We start from the raw sequence: 15,323 nt of genomic DNA on the forward strand, positions 1-15,323 counted from the left end.
CTGATAATCTTTCTAAGTAAACATTCTAAGAAGATGGCTGTCCCCCCCTGTCCCGCCCAATAATTTTCAGGATCCCTATAGAATCAATAAACTTCATCTCACATCTTCATTTTCCTGGTATGATACACATATAGTTTGGTGGAGGCAGTACAAAAGCAGAAGGATGTTATCTGACTTAACTTCAGGGATTCCTTTAGGTCAGTAGAACAGAAAGTTAATGCCTTCCCGTCAGACTTGTTTTGTTTCCAAAGAATCTGTGACATTGATGTCAATGTGAGGATGAACGGAGTTAGGACAGAGAGGACCCCCCCTCCCATAGGTAGTGCTTGGGTGTGCCCCTTTGGGTAGTCTAGAGACTTTAGACCCAGGTAATGTGTTAACCTGGACATTTCAGTTGGGGTAAACACACATTGGTCACTAAAGATAATCTTTCCCTTCTAGTTACAGGTGCAGAATGGGCCAATAGGACATCGAGGTGAAGGGGATCCGAGCAGTATTCCCATAGCTATGGTGGTGGTGCCACTCTTTGCCCTCACCATGGTAGCAGCCTGGGCCTTCATGAGATACCGGCAACAACTTTGAAAGCCTTGCTTTCTTCCAGTGCTCCCGATGAAGAGAACATTTCTTCCTTTCTCTCATCCTCCTCCCCTCCACCGTTCTCCCATATACTTTCCCTCTCTCTGCATAGCTCACAGGTGACTTAAAGAGGCTGCTTCACAACCAGAACCTTGCTGTTCAAAATCTGCAAGTCCTCGTATTCTAATGGCAGAGTAAAGGCATTGTTTGAAGAAAAGCTGAAGAAAAGACTTCCTTAGAACAAATGAAGAGTTCTTTATTTTACTGGGACCACCAATAGAAGTTCAGCTACAACCCAAAGAGGGAAAGGTCTAGTCTTCCCATCACTAATAGGTATCATCGCGGGTGATAGCCTGTGTTCTTAGCTGGCACACCTCAAAGACCAGCTATATCATAGAAGAGGAAGAGGGCATTTTTTTCTTTTTAATGATCTTCCTTGGGAAGTTTTTGTGGCCTTTGTTTACTTTCTAACTACATACTGGGTGCCTATATCAAACAAAATATAATGAAGAGAGCATTTTTACTTTTTTAAAAAACAAATTATATATATATATAGATATATATATATATATACATACACACGTGTACACATATGCATAAAATTATAGTTGTAATAGTGATGCCTTATGGAGAGTTAAAGAGGTAAAAAGCTACTACTCTTGTTTCTAGGTTTCTGGTATAAGAATGACCTTAACTGAGGGAGTGAGAGAGAGCGTTACTGGAGGTCCAGCCTGAGTCAGAGAGAGAGAGACAGAGACACTGAAGCACTAATTTAAAATCTTAGAATTCTTACTTCCTCTCGTAATAGTTAAGGTGAAGTGGAGGTAAAATGTCATAATCCAGCTTTGTGCAAGTCAATCTGTTCAAAAAACTTTGAGGTTTAAAGCTAAATATTACCAATCTCTGGTCTACCTTAGTGACTTTTTTGATACCTCACAGTCCTATTAAAGGATCAGCTGGATGATTTTGGTTAGAGCTGGAGTAATGTGGCCAAACCAAGCCAGTGGAAAAATTCTATAATGAAAAAAGATAGTGTTTCCAAGGTGGTGCCTGAACTCCCTCAGGCCATCAACCAGTCTTTTGGTTTCTAGTAACAGGCAAAATCTGAGAGAAGGGACTGCTCCCTGGCAGGATGGGCATGAAATCAGCTTTGCTTCTGATTCAGTTAAGTTGAGAGGGTTTGGGTTTAATTTTTTTAAAAAAAGGTTCCAAACACTAGTTTATAGCTTCTAATGAATGAACTGTTTTACAGGCAAGGGGAAGAAAGAGTTCTGTTTGTTTTAGGGAGCTGGGAAGTTTCATAGGGAAACATTGAGAGAAGGATACAGATGAACGGAAATACTAAGATTAATAATGAGGTGGGAGCTGTCCTGTTTTGGGGGTATTGAAGGTTGGTTTTAAAGCACTAAGGAAAGCTGAACCAAGGCTAATTTTCTGGCTTGAAGAAAATCATTTCCATCTTCCAGATATACCGGCTACACTAAAGGCCTTATAATCTTGACAGGAGTATGAGGACCTTTCCCCTTAGGCAATCAGTTGTGTCTGATTTTTAGCACTAACGATCTAGTGAGTGTTTTACAAGTGTTGATTGAATATCAGCTTTGTTAAGACACTTTTACAAAGAAGTAAATATAGATAGCTTCCATCCTAAAGGGTTGTTTGGTTCCAGTTGGGATGAGAACACCTATACACATAAAATTGGAATTAGCTGCATAGACAGGGCAGTGTAAGTAGGTGTCAAATTTATATTGCAGATAGCTAAAGGGAACAGTTACCAAGAATTGAGACACATGAGAAGTTCCCTGGAGGAAGAGGACAAGTTAAGGACCCTTGAGTAGCTCACAGTCTAGTTACAAGAATTCTTAAGTAGATAAGAATTTAAAAGTATATATCATTAGGATAAATAATGGTTGAAAACAATAAAAAAAGAAATGGTACTATTCACAACACAGTGCAGCAAAAAAAAAAAAAAAGATCTGCAGACAGCCATGACATTTTTTTAAGGTATTCAGAGAAAGGAAGTTGTCACCTAATGACATGATGTCAGAGTGGAAAGGGAAGGCTTTTAAAAATAAAAATCCTAGTAAGGTCTTGCGTCTGGGTCAAACAGTCCTGTAGGGAGAAACTTGCTTTGAACAGTGCTGATGTGACTTACGCCTTCAAACCTGCCTGAACCTGCCTGAAACTGTTCATTACGTTTGAGACTCACTTAGACAACTGCACTTGTATGTTCCAAAGAGAAACACTGACAGTATTCCAGTTGTCACCTCCACCCACCCCGCTGTGGAGGCACAACCTCTGGGGCCCTCCCTGGGTCTGGAGGGGTGTGGTGCTGCTGCAGAGGCCCTGCTTGCCTCCCAGGATTCACCTCAGGGCTTGGACAGTAACTCTTGGAAGGACCTAAGACATGCGTACAAAATGGAGCAAAATGGCAAGCAGGAAGGAAAGCTATTTTTAGTTTTTTATTGGTATGTGTAAATAAAGAACACTTATCCCATCACTGGTAGAAGTTTTACTTTGCTAGATAATAGAGATTGTGATTCACTTTAATAATTTAGAGTTTCTCTGGATTTAAATAACACTTATAGATCAATATATTAACATTTTAGGCAAGTATGCTATTATATAAGATTAGAGTCTGTTGTAGGTCATTAAAAAGATCCATGCTCTTTATAAATTGAATCTAATATTTCTGCCACTTTATAGATTGTATCTATTTCTACCACTTAAATTACTGTGTTCAAAGTTTTAAAAAAATGAATGTAAGTATTTTTAAGACCGTGTACTTAAAATACTTCTCTATATTTATCCTATATTATACATACAATCCTACTAAGACATTGTTTGCTTCAATCATCTATTTCCTTTTCCTGCCAAGTTTTCAACTGTGCTATTGATGTAATTAATCACACCATCCAGCCATGGATAATGGAAAAGGGAAATTAATACTTGTTACTGCATTCTGTGCCAGGTACTGTGCTAAACCCTGATTGATAACAGTATTTGTTTATGCCTCACAACTTGAAATCTAAGTATTGTTATAAAGACTCTTAAGAAGAAAGAATAAAGTTACTTTCCTAAGATTGCATAGGTGGTAATAACAGAACCAGGATTTAAACTGAGGACTTCAGGTGCCACCGTCAATGGTATTTCCTCACTGGCAGTGGTCCTCAAAGGGAGACCTCCAGTTAAAAGCATCATCTCTTGGAACCTTGCTAAAAAAAGCAGATTCTTGGGCTTTATCCCAGATCTACTGAATCTGCTCGCTGCAATCTGTTTTATTAATCCCTCCAAGTGACTGATTCAGCTAAAGTTTGAGAATCACTTCTCTATGTGGTGGTTGTCCCAACTTTCTCAGGTCTGAATTACCTGGAGAGCTTATAAAAATCCTGATGCCCGGGCTGCAGCAAGGCCAATTCAATAGACTCTGGGTGTGGGTGTCAGGCCTTATAAAAGAAAGTTCGTCAGGTGACTCTAGCGTGCAGTGTCAGCAAAAAACGCTCTATGGCATTTAAACCTAGACACCACTTAAGTTACATACAGGCATTGCTCCAACCAAAAATGAGGATTTCACTTGGGCCTTTTTAGAGGCCAACTCTGTGAGCCTCTGCCACATGTATGGATGTGGAATAAGAAGTGGAACATTCTTTGGCTTCCGATTTGCTAAGGACTGACCAACCTCCAGCAAAATGTATTAGTGTTTCAGGTTGTGCATCTGTTAAATTAGAACTAAAATTGTTGGAGCAGAAGGAACCAGAAAGATTCTAGGATCAATCTGTCTTAGAGAAAATCAAGGCTTGGAGAGGTGAGCTACCTTAACCCAGATCACAGACGTCGTTTGTGGCAGAGGTGCTCTTTCCGTCTCATCTTTATGTCTTGAATGTATCCACTACATGAACATACACAAAACTATCCTTTTTATCTTAATCCACTTCCACCTTCTCTCTTCCAGTCTTTAATAAAGACCAGAGGAACTGACTGACTGCTTAAGGGTATTGCAAGCATCATGCATAATTGGGAGATGTCACAATAATCAGAGAGAGATCTAATATCAAATTCAGTGAGTTCTGAGACTAATGCCAATTGTTCTACAGATGTATTTTTTTTGACATTGGACATTGTGTAAATAAGCAACTTCAGATATTTAAAGAAATGAAATAACATAAGGAACATGAAGCTTTCAAGTATGTGGAGGAGTGGAGTTTATGTACTTTCACGTGGAGCCAATAAAGATTTTATTCTAGTCAACTTTAGTTGAAATGTATCTTTGGACAGGTGCGGGTTTCCATTCAGCCAATGAGGTGCTGAAGATACAAAGATAAATAAGGTATAGTCCACTCTAAGCTGAAATTTCATCATCAGAAAGTGGTTAAAATATTTTTCTAACATCACCTAGAAGCAGAAGATTGAAGCTCTCTGCCTCCCAGCTATTACAGGTTTAGACCTGGTTACAATATTGGGGTAAGCCTGTTTTGTTTTCTCTTTTACCTACAAATCTTTGACACCAGTGCTTGCATTCAAAAGGGCAATCATGATCAAAAGGGAGAGTTTTTTTAAGGAATTCTGTTCTCATCTGAACCAGCTTAACTGCCATAGACGTTTGCCTGGTGTTGATAATTATATATGAATTACAAAGCACTTGATCTGTTTACCTCATGCATTTGATGATAATACATATTCTAAGAAAGCATTGCTGTGTCTAAAGAATCAAGTTATAGCAAACACTAGGTCTTGTTTCTAAATGTTGTCCATACTGTTCATGTTCTTTTTTGCAGAGGGGAAAGGGAAAGGGAGGGGGCTGGAGTGTGTTTTCAAATGCAAGTCGATCATTAACAGTCATTTACAAAGAACTTTGTAGTTACTGTAATCATTATATTTATTGACCAATCCCAGGAAAATGAGAGAGATGACCCTTCTTAGTTTGCAGATTGGTAAATGGAATCACAAAATTGAATTGTTTTAATTCTGTGCCTACAGTGCTGATTTGAATATGAATTTATTGTTACTGGATATATGTGCGTTTTACCCCCAGGCCAAATTCTTTCTTATAAGATTATTTTGCTTATGAACCTTACTTTATTTTGCGTGCCTTCTACTTTGACCTTAATGTCACATTGCATGCCTGGATCTAAATAGCAAATAGATACCCTATAGCAATTTGGAAGACACATGGGCATAAAACTATCTTCTAGGGAATATCATTACAGATTAAATATGTTCATGAGGACATCGAAACAGATGAAAATTCTTAAGCTTTGCTCTGTCAGTGTAAGAAACATTTGAACTTGTAGAGAATATTTGGTGAGTTTATTTGAGCCAAACGGCAGTTTCTGGGAAGCAAAACCTCAATGAGTTGAGATAATGCTCTAGAAAGTTAAAGTTTTAACACCTTATTTTATACATTAAAATCAAAGGAGGAGACCTAAGGGGGTTACATGAAGTCCATTGTGATAGATTAGGGAGGTGAGAGGAAGCGAAGCAGAATATCTGGGACCGGATAAAAAGCCAAATGGAGAGAGACATACTTTTACATTGGTGGGTGTACCGTAGTTAACAGTGAACATTTACAGCAGATAGAGGTGGTGTGTGGGAGAACAAGATAACGATGAGAGGCTCTTCAGAGGTCTGGTGCCGGGTGGGAGATTGTGCCCTAACCTGTCCGGATAAAAGGGAATTATCTTGACATTCCAAAGGTACATTATCTTAGATGCAGAAAGGCAACAGACAGGCTCAGTTAAAATAAAGATTGACCTTTGTTAGGGAAAGATACCGGCCTAGGACCTGACTACCCACCACAAACTGCTTTCGTTAGTAAGTTTTAATTTCAGACCATCTTTTGTTGTTACTTTAGGTCTGAGTCTGTAAGGCTGCCACAAAGGCCTTGCCTGAGCTTGTCAAGTTCATATGTGGCCCTTTTTCTCCCACAGCTATTTGGTACCAGATACAGCAAATGAGACAATAGCGTATCTAACTATGCCTAACTCAGTGTTGGCATTCAATAAACTTGTATTTGTAAGTGAATCTTTGTAATTTTTTCCACCTTAGTTTGGAGATTGTTGTATAGTTACTATTTTTTTGTTTTTTGTTTTTGTTGCCAATTTCTTACAGTAGCACCTCTGACAGAACATTGGCAAGAAGAGGAATCTAAATGATTAATTTGAGGCGTAGCTTTGACTAAGGAGATAAGGATACAGGTACTGTTATGCACCACTAATAAATGGCTAACAATTATTCAGCTCTTTCCAATATTTCAGCTACCGTTTTAAGCATGTGTTTATTTAAACCTCACAACTGCTGCTGTTATCCCTGTTTTACAGATGAGACAACCGAGGCCTAGAGAGATGAAGTAATTTGCCCCAGTTGTGCAGCTAGAACCCACATACATAACCACGGCACTGTACTGTCCCTATTCTCCATGGTATCAGGCACTACATTGGGGTGCCCTTCTGCATAACTGACGTCCTAATGACGTCCTAATGACATACCGAATGCCAGCAAATTCTCATAACTATCCAACTGTAATATCAGTAATCCCATTTTTACAGATAAGGTAACTCAAGATTTAAAGAGGTTAAAAACTTGTTCAAGATACATAGCTAGCTAGTTCCAAACATGGGAACTTACTTCAAGCCAACGAGGAGTCCACTATTCAGCATTCCAGAAAATTAAAGTTTATTATACTGAATTTGGTTCAACCCTGCTAGCCCAGCCTTCTTCCATTATGGATGATAGGGAATTGACTAGGTACAAAAAAGCAGTAGCAGTACCATTCTGTATATATAAAGTTTGGAGCCAATTGCTAACCTTTAGTATCTTGTGGCCCCTTCATTCCTGAAAGGTTTACAAAATACATAGAAGGCAAAAATGGGTGTGTGCCATAGGATAAAAAAGCACTTGTCAGAACTGAATATTGACCTTTTGCTGAAGTTATTCTGCGTATAGCTGACTTTGATGTGAACAGAAAAGGCAATTTACATAGGTCACCGTTGCTCTGTCACACAACATAGTGCAGAGGTGGAGTCAAAGTATTAGTCTACAGCTGCAGTGTGTACAAAATGGCCATTTTCTCCCTTGATGGGCAAAGAAAATATGTCAGTTATCAGTTGTATATCAAGCCACTGCAAAACTTAGTGACTTAGCCATATTTGAATAATTAAAAAAAAAAAAAAAAGACCTGTGGGTTGTCTGAGTGTTTCTTCTGCTATCACCTGGGGTCATATGCAACTGAATTCATCTGATGACAGAACAGGGGAGGTAGTCCTAGATGGCCTCTCTTCCCTCTCTGTAAGTTAGTGCTGGCTTTTGGCTGGCCTGCCTTGGTTCTTCTCCACATTCCCTCTCATCTTCACAGAATGGGTGCTGGGTGGTGGTATCTTAGAAGTGTTTTGAAAAGGTAAGCCCCAATGTGGAAAGCACTAATCAAGCCTTTGTATTTTTCACATTAGCTGCTGTCCTATTGGCCAGACCAAGCCATGGCCAAGCCCAGAGTCATTGTAAGAGGGCACCTAAACTCCACCCCTTGATGGGAAGTAGTGCAAATAATTTGGGATCATTTTTAATCCACCACAGAAAGAAACCAGAATTTGAACAGCAAAGACCAGGGGTCTGCAAACTTTTCTGTAAAGGGCCAGATAGTAAGTATTTTAGGCTTTGCGCCTTGGTTCTTTGCAGTTCTAAGGTGACAGCAACCATAGACTGTATAAGCAAAAGTGTTTCTGTGTTCTACTAAAACTTTATTTACAAGAACAGCAGGCCTTGCCAGATTACAGTCTGAGGGCTGCTAACAAAGACGACTGCAGGTTGAGATGGACTTTTAGGAGTAAAATTGGTAGGAGAAATCTTCCCCCCAATGTTGGTCCCATTGAGCTCCAGATTGAAGAGCGTTGACACACTTCCTACGAGAGAGAGAGAGAGAGAAAGAGAGAGAGAGAGAATGAGAGTGAGAGTATTTAAATCTCATCCTCCAAGAAAAAGAGGCCAGGGAAAGTCCACCAAAAATTTCCTCTCATGTAATTTTGGAAATGAATGGAAGAATGACCATTGTCAGACTTGACTGAGCACCCTTCATGGCCAGGACACCATAAAAAATTCAAGGATTCACATAAAACTAATTACATTAAGTACTCACCAGGCACATTGTAGCAGAAGTTACATAGTGCACACATAACCTCATTAGATTGAAATTTTTCCTCCATTTTAAAAATGGAAAAACAACTTTAGAGATGTGCAGTTACTGTCTCCCTAGTAAATATTGGGTTTTAACACTCAAGATTTGAAGCCAGAACTAGAACTTTCTCTGTGCTCCTTATACTCTATCACATTGCCCTTGTCTTTTGAGTTTAAGAAGAAAATAATGTCAGGTAGAAGAAAACTTATTCCTGGAAAAATTATTTGCTACTAGTTACAAAGAATAGTGTCTCTCCAGATGCAGATAGAAGGTAGGGAATGAGAAAGGACTGGTAGTTTTTATCATACCTATTTTGAATATTGTGTATTAATAGAATACTTGAGGTATGTGGTAAGACCAAAAGATCAGGAGACAACTGATACAAATAGCCATAGACACTATCTCCAACTTTATTATTTTTCCTCATCTGATTTTATCGAGGGTGTAAGTCCCAGGTAGTGTTCTAAGAAGATTTCGGCCAAGACCCAGAACGTGGCAGGTACCGCTTACCACATCACTTAAGCACAAACACGATTTAAATCCCTCAAACCCTAAATCCCGAGAGCAAACTAGCGCGCCGGAACCAAACCTCCACCTCTCGAGTTTCCCGGCGGACGCGCGAGTACGTTACGAAGAATCGATTGCTTCTGCCTGGCGGAACCTTGACAGGAGAGGACTCTACAGCGGGAGGCTAAGGCAGGACAAGCGTTTAGTTTAGGGCGTCCCGCTCTGACGGGGAGCTCGAGCTGCTGAGATTCGGAGGCCGCGCTGGGCCTGCCTGGCCGAGGGTCCCAGCGGGTCTGAGAGTTGAGGCATGTTTTCGCACGCGGTAACACGCGCCCTGCGCAAGAACAAGACGCTCCGTTACGGAGTCCCCATGTTGGTGAGTGCCTCGAGGAAAAAGTGCGGGGGCAGGATTGCGGAAGGGGTGGGACTTCAGCTCGACGGTGTCGAGTTGTGCGGGAATCTGGATTAGGAGAAGCGGGGAGCAGTAAGGTGGGCTAGAAAAGGGCTGGCGTTAGGTTGAGAGCATTCACTCCTGTTCTAGTGTTCCCTGGCTGGTAGTGGGATCTGTGGTCTCCCGCTCGCTTTCCCTAGTGCTCCAGAGAGCGATCTAAGAACCAGACTTTAATCCAAATGTGAATGATTACTAAACTCCCCACCCCACCCTCGCCACACACACACTGCCAGCCTCTCTAAACTGGAGGATACTTCGGATCGTTGGAACTAGACGTAGTTACTTCATTTAACGGTACAGTTTCGGGCATCTGCATTTTTCACTTTCCTGGTTTTTGAAGTGGTTTATTTCTTCCAAGGCTGTTGTTAAATAAAAACCTGTCGAGCTGAGTGTTTACACTGCGCCTGCCACATTGTAGCATTCCTAGAAAGGTCACTGTTTATATTTTTAAAGCATTCAGGAGATTCCAGGTTAGTAGTTTCCTCCCTAGTAACCCCGACAAAGACCAGACCATGTTTCCTCCCCGCCCCCCCCCCCGATGTAGGTACTGTGATTGCCATAGTCCAGGAAAGAGACGATAGTGGCCTGGACTATAGTATTAGAAGAGGATATAGTCAGAAATTGTCAGAATGAAGAAATATTGAAAGTCGAGGTTACAAAACTCAGGGATGGATTGGATGTGAGATAGGAATAAGAGGAGCTGAAGAAATTGGCTTGAGTAATTGGATGAACGTAGTTGATGTGCGAAATGTCAAAGATTGCCTAGGGGCTGATTGGGGCAGAAAGGGTATTGGTGTAAAAATCAAGAGGCTTTTAAAAAAATGTTAAGTTGTATGTACCCGTTAGACTTTCAAGTGGTGTCCAATAGGAAGGGAGGTCTTCAGTTCAGAGATATATTTCCCATTGAAAATGTACATTTGGAGGTTGTCAGATTATAGTGGCTAAACTTAAATCCATGAAACTGGAAGGCTGTCGGTTGCAAATAGGTAGAAGAGATGTGAAGGTTGGACAGGTGAGGAATGAGTAGAGGGAAACAGAGGTTGGGAAAACCAGGGGTGTGTCTTCACTGAAACTAAGAGGCAAAAATTGTTTTACTTTACAAAGCATTCTTACATGTTGACATTGAAAGTATTAGATGCTTATGTATAACAGATACTTGATTTGTTGTCTTTTGATTTTATGATGTTTTAATTTCATATGTTTGTTGGGATAGATGTTTTAAATTTTTATGTGGTCAGATTTATTGGGTTTTGAAATTCATAGTTTCAAGGTTTTGTTGGTATTCCAACTTTTTATATTTCATAATGTTTTATATCTTTTTGTAGTTCTTTAATTGGTAATATTAGTACCTTGATATAAAAAGGAAGGTAGAGATAAAACTTACGGTTTTTCTAAATTGCTAGCCTTTGCAACTTTAGGATGAGGAATTAAAGCCCATTGGATTATTGAAGGAGGTGATAAAGCAGCAATGACAATCTGAGGGCTTGTAAGATTGTGATCCTTTTATCACTTGGTAAAGAAATGGAGAAAAATCCCTCGAATTGGCTTATTTTATAAAATCATAAAATTGACAGAATTCTGGTCTTGAAGAAACAAGGCCAGAATTGTTTTCCTAGCATCATCCATTGTATTCATAGACAAGTCATTTAGTTGGTTGTGCTTTTATTTCCTCGTAAGTAAATGGATTACTTTATTTAGTTCATAGGTCTTTTGTAAGGATCAACTAATATAATGCTTGTGCTGATATTATTTGAACCATAAGGTCAAGTACAGGTATGGGGTACAGATTTTGGTATTTGGTAATGTGGTAAATGTTTCCCAGTGGCAGTATATACAGCATCTACTCTGAAAGATGAATGGTAACTAACCAGGAAAAATAATCTACAGGATTTTTTGTCACTGTGTCACTGTGTCATTAGTCACAGTGACTAATCTGTCACTGTTGGCATTTAGATATTTATCTATAGGTAGACTGAATTCTGCCCTTCTATTTTGTTTAATTGTTTCCTTTCTTTGTTTCAGTTGTTGGTTGTTGGAGGTTCTTTTGGTCTTCGTGAGTTTTCACAAATCCGTTATGATGCTGTGAAGATTAAAGTAAGAACAACGATTGGAGTTTGAAATGTGTCTGTGATATGTACGTTCTGGTTTAGGGGATGTGTTGTGTTCAGTACATTAAGCAGTCTTGAGTTTTGTCTAGCTGTTCAAGACTGATACATGATGATTAGGCTGTTTCTTATTCTTTAAAATAACATTAACGATCACATGGAAATGAGTCATGAAGTGTAAAGAATTTAGTAATTGTTCTCTTCACTCACTAGAAAATTTGCAATATTGTTAGCATTCTGCCACATGTACTCTGGTGTAGTTGTTTTTAGGATTTAGAAGGGAGTAAAGAACATGGGATAACAGTTTCACTCCATTTTATTATTTGTTATACATTGGCTATTTCATATTAATACCAGTAATTTTATAAATTACATTGTTATGCATCATTAGTAACTAATGCTGAAAAAAGAAATTCAAATATAGTAAAAGTAGAATTGAAGTTCAAAGTAATCCTCTGTCCATAATTGTTGGGAACCGTCCCACGTGGTTTCAGGAACTGTAGCCCTGGAAACAGGCGAGAGGGCCCCAAGGCTGGAGCTGAGCAAGGAGGCCTTGGGAAAACAGGCCACTGAGGGGACCAAAGCTGTCCCCCTGGCAGGGGCTCAGCCCCTGCCTCCCTCACATCACCCAGCTTGGCCCCGGAGGATGGCTGGTTAGTCAATGATGGTTAAGACCCCTCGGTGGCAGGGGTAACCTAAGACAGGCACAGTCACATGGCCATCAGGGAAGAACTTGGAGGACACAGACAAAGGGCAAAAGACCCTCACCCCCGAGCTTTGATATGGGCGGAGTCCTCATTCTATCTCAAAGAAGTCTCCTTATCTCTTTGCGCCTCTGCCCTGCCAGCCTAGCTCAGGCTTGAAACAATGCTAAAGGCAGGCGCAGCCCTAAACTGGATCAGGCTGTTCTGGGGACAATTAGGCCTAGAAAAGGAATGCATTAGAGCATATGAAACTTACTTTGCTAAGAATGCCCTCAAGTTAATGAGTACTGATGTTTGGGGTTGAGCAAAGAATGTGATCAGTTTCTCAGGTTTCAGGGCTGAATGGGTGCCACCCTGACCTAAGGCAAATCTCTTGTGTTCCTTCAGTTGTTATCCATGATCTCTGTTTTCTGTAAACATAGCCTTTTGACATTGATTGATGAGCTTTGCTGTATACCCCGGTGCATTTGGTTCTCAATTAAAGCCACTTCAAGAGAAGGGCTCGGGGCATTTCCCCACTAGAGAGAATTGCCATCCCTTCCCCTGGCAGACCTAGAGAAAAGTGTCTGGGACGACTTATTTTATTTCCCCATCCGTGACAACCTGGAGCATGCTCTGCGGGACAGAGTCTGCGTCTTCACCTCAAATAATCAACATTGAAGAATAGTTTCATTTTTAGTATTTTAAGTGGCCGATGAACAGTCTTTTTTCTCATCCCTTTATAGGTAAGCTATCTTTCACTCTTTTTTTTCTTTTGAGATTTTTTTTATCCCTAGTGTATTCTAATGTTTTCCTATTGATTAATAAGGGGCATTTTTTGGGGTTTATTATGGGTTTTTTTGTTTTACTGTGTTCTTTCAGTCTGAGGACTCATTTCTTTTCTATAAGGTTTCATTTAATTACTGATTAATTATTTAATTATTGCCCTTATTTCATTCTCTTTACTCTCTAATTCTGACCCCCCTACTAGACATATGTGGAACTTTTGGATCTAGCTTTCATAATATACCTTTTCTTTCATTCATCCCATCTCCTTGTGTATCATTGTAGTGGATTCCTCAGGTTGTATTTTTAGTGTACTAATTTGGTCCTAAGCTGTGTTCAGTAACTGTTCAGCTATCCCATTTAATTTAATTTGGATTTTGTTGTTGCGGTTGCTTATTTATTAATTTCAGCAATCACATTTTTCTTTCCTAAAACCTTTGCCACACAAAGGTAATATTGGCATCAGCTTCTATTTACTACCATGGAATCGTATCTAATTTTCACAGATACTTGTTTCCAGTATGGAAGATGTTCTTTTTTGTTTTCAAGAGCAGCATTCTGGTTATTGGTGTTTTCACAATGTTTCTGGGTAATAACATAATTTAGGGTGGTGGTTAATAATGTGGACCACGGGAGGCAGAGGGCCAAGGTTCAAAGCCAAGTTCTGCCTCTTTGACAAATTATTCAAACTCTCTGTGTCCCATTATCCTTAGCTGTGATCATTATAGTATCTCATAGGTTTTTGTGAGTGTTAACAGAGGTAATATATGTCAAAATGCCTGGCATATAACAGGTATTCAGTAAACGTTCTTAGTAGTAGCAGTGGTGGTGGCAGTACTACATCAGTTATCATTATGTGATTGGATGGATGAATAGTGAAGATTTTGCCATGTTTTGTAATCTATTATACTGTCCTAGCCATCCCTTATATAACATTAAATTGAAAATTAAATCCAACAGACTTAAATAATATATGGCTCCTCATATTTTTTTTTTTTTACAGATTGATCCTGAATTAGAAAAAAAACTGAAAATGAATAAAGTGTCACTGGAATCAGAGTATGAGGTACACACAGTATGTTAATATAGTCTGTCTTTTGTAATAATCTTCCTTGTCAGTGACTGTTTCTTCTGCTTTAAGGTAGGTAAATTTAAATTAACAGTGCAGAAAAAAAAATTTAACTTATGGAGGGATTAGTCAAAGAACATAAATGAAGGATCTATGGACATGGACAGCGGTGTGGGGACTGATTATGCAAGTGGGGGGTGGGCCAGGTGGAGGGGAGCGAAGCGGGGAAGATGGGACAACTGTAATAGCATAAGCAATAAAATATTTAAAAAAGGAAAAAATACCTTAAACATATGGTATTGGGACAACTATGTAGTCATTTGAAAAGAACAAAGATAGATCTATATTTCATATACTATAAAAAAATATATTCTAGGTGGACTAGGAATTTAAAAATTAGCCTCGACTGGCGTGGCTCAGTGGGTTGAGTGCTGTCCTGCAAACCCAGAGGTGGCTGGTTTGAGTTAGAGTTGGGCACATGCCCGGGTTGCCAGCCAGGCCCCTGGACGGGGATGTGCGAGAGGGAGCCGACCCACGTTTCTCTCGCACGTTGATGTTTCTCTCCTTGTCTTTTTTTACCTCCCTTCCTCTCTCTCTAAAAATAAGTAAATAAAATCTTTTTTAAAAATTAAAAAATTAAAAAAACAAAATGCTGAAAGTGTAGGAGAAAAAAAAGAACATTCTTTTCTGTAACATTAAGTCAGAAAAGTCTGTTTAAAATAATGTGATACCAAACCCAGGAGCCTTTTTTTTTTTTTTTTAATCCTCACCTGAGGATATGTTTATTGATTTTTAGAGAGAGAGAAACATCGATTGGTTGCCTCCTGTATGCATCCCAACTGGTGATCGAAACTGCAACCTTTTGGTGGATGGGATGATGCTCCAACTAACTGAGCCACCCAACCAGGGCAACCCAAAAGCTTTAAAAGTAAAGAATGATGAGTTTATACACAAAAATTACAAAGTTCAGCCTTAAAAA

The 15,323-nt window shown here is 39.5% G+C and overlaps 2 protein-coding genes across 5 annotated transcripts in view; both read left to right on the forward strand.

Moving 5' to 3' along the window:
• The window catches only part of SYNJ2BP (synaptojanin 2 binding protein), a 39,643-nt gene extending 37,437 nt beyond the window's left edge, over positions 1-2,206 (forward strand). Inside the window, exon 4 of the mRNA XM_054567342.1 lies at positions 442-2,206. Coding sequence (XP_054423317.1) covers positions 442-582 — 141 coding nt within the window. The 3' untranslated portion in view covers positions 583-2,206. The remainder of the gene's footprint in view (positions 1-441) is intronic.
• A 7,194-nt stretch (positions 2,207-9,400) lies between these two features.
• LOC129065927 (cytochrome c oxidase assembly protein COX16 homolog, mitochondrial) overlaps positions 9,401-15,323 on the forward strand; it is a 52,249-nt gene continuing 46,326 nt past the window's right edge. For 2 of the 4 annotated variants that reach the window (XM_054567343.1, XM_054567345.1), the window contains exons 1-3: positions 9,401-9,626; positions 11,724-11,795; positions 14,279-14,341. In XM_054567343.1, coding sequence (XP_054423318.1) covers positions 9,558-9,626; positions 11,724-11,795; positions 14,279-14,341 — 204 coding nt within the window. In that variant the 5' untranslated portion in view covers positions 9,401-9,557. The remainder of the gene's footprint in view (positions 9,627-11,723; positions 11,796-14,278; positions 14,342-15,323) is intronic. The other 2 variants (XM_054567344.1, XM_054567346.1) reach the window with 1 other exon arrangement.

Source organism: Pteronotus mesoamericanus, unplaced genomic scaffold (assembly GCF_021234165.1).
Source record: "Pteronotus mesoamericanus isolate MK-2021 breed Mesoamerican mustached bat unplaced genomic scaffold, CSHL_Meso_final contig_182, whole genome shotgun sequence".
Classification (NCBI taxonomy): domain Eukaryota; kingdom Metazoa; phylum Chordata; class Mammalia; order Chiroptera; family Mormoopidae; genus Pteronotus; species Pteronotus mesoamericanus.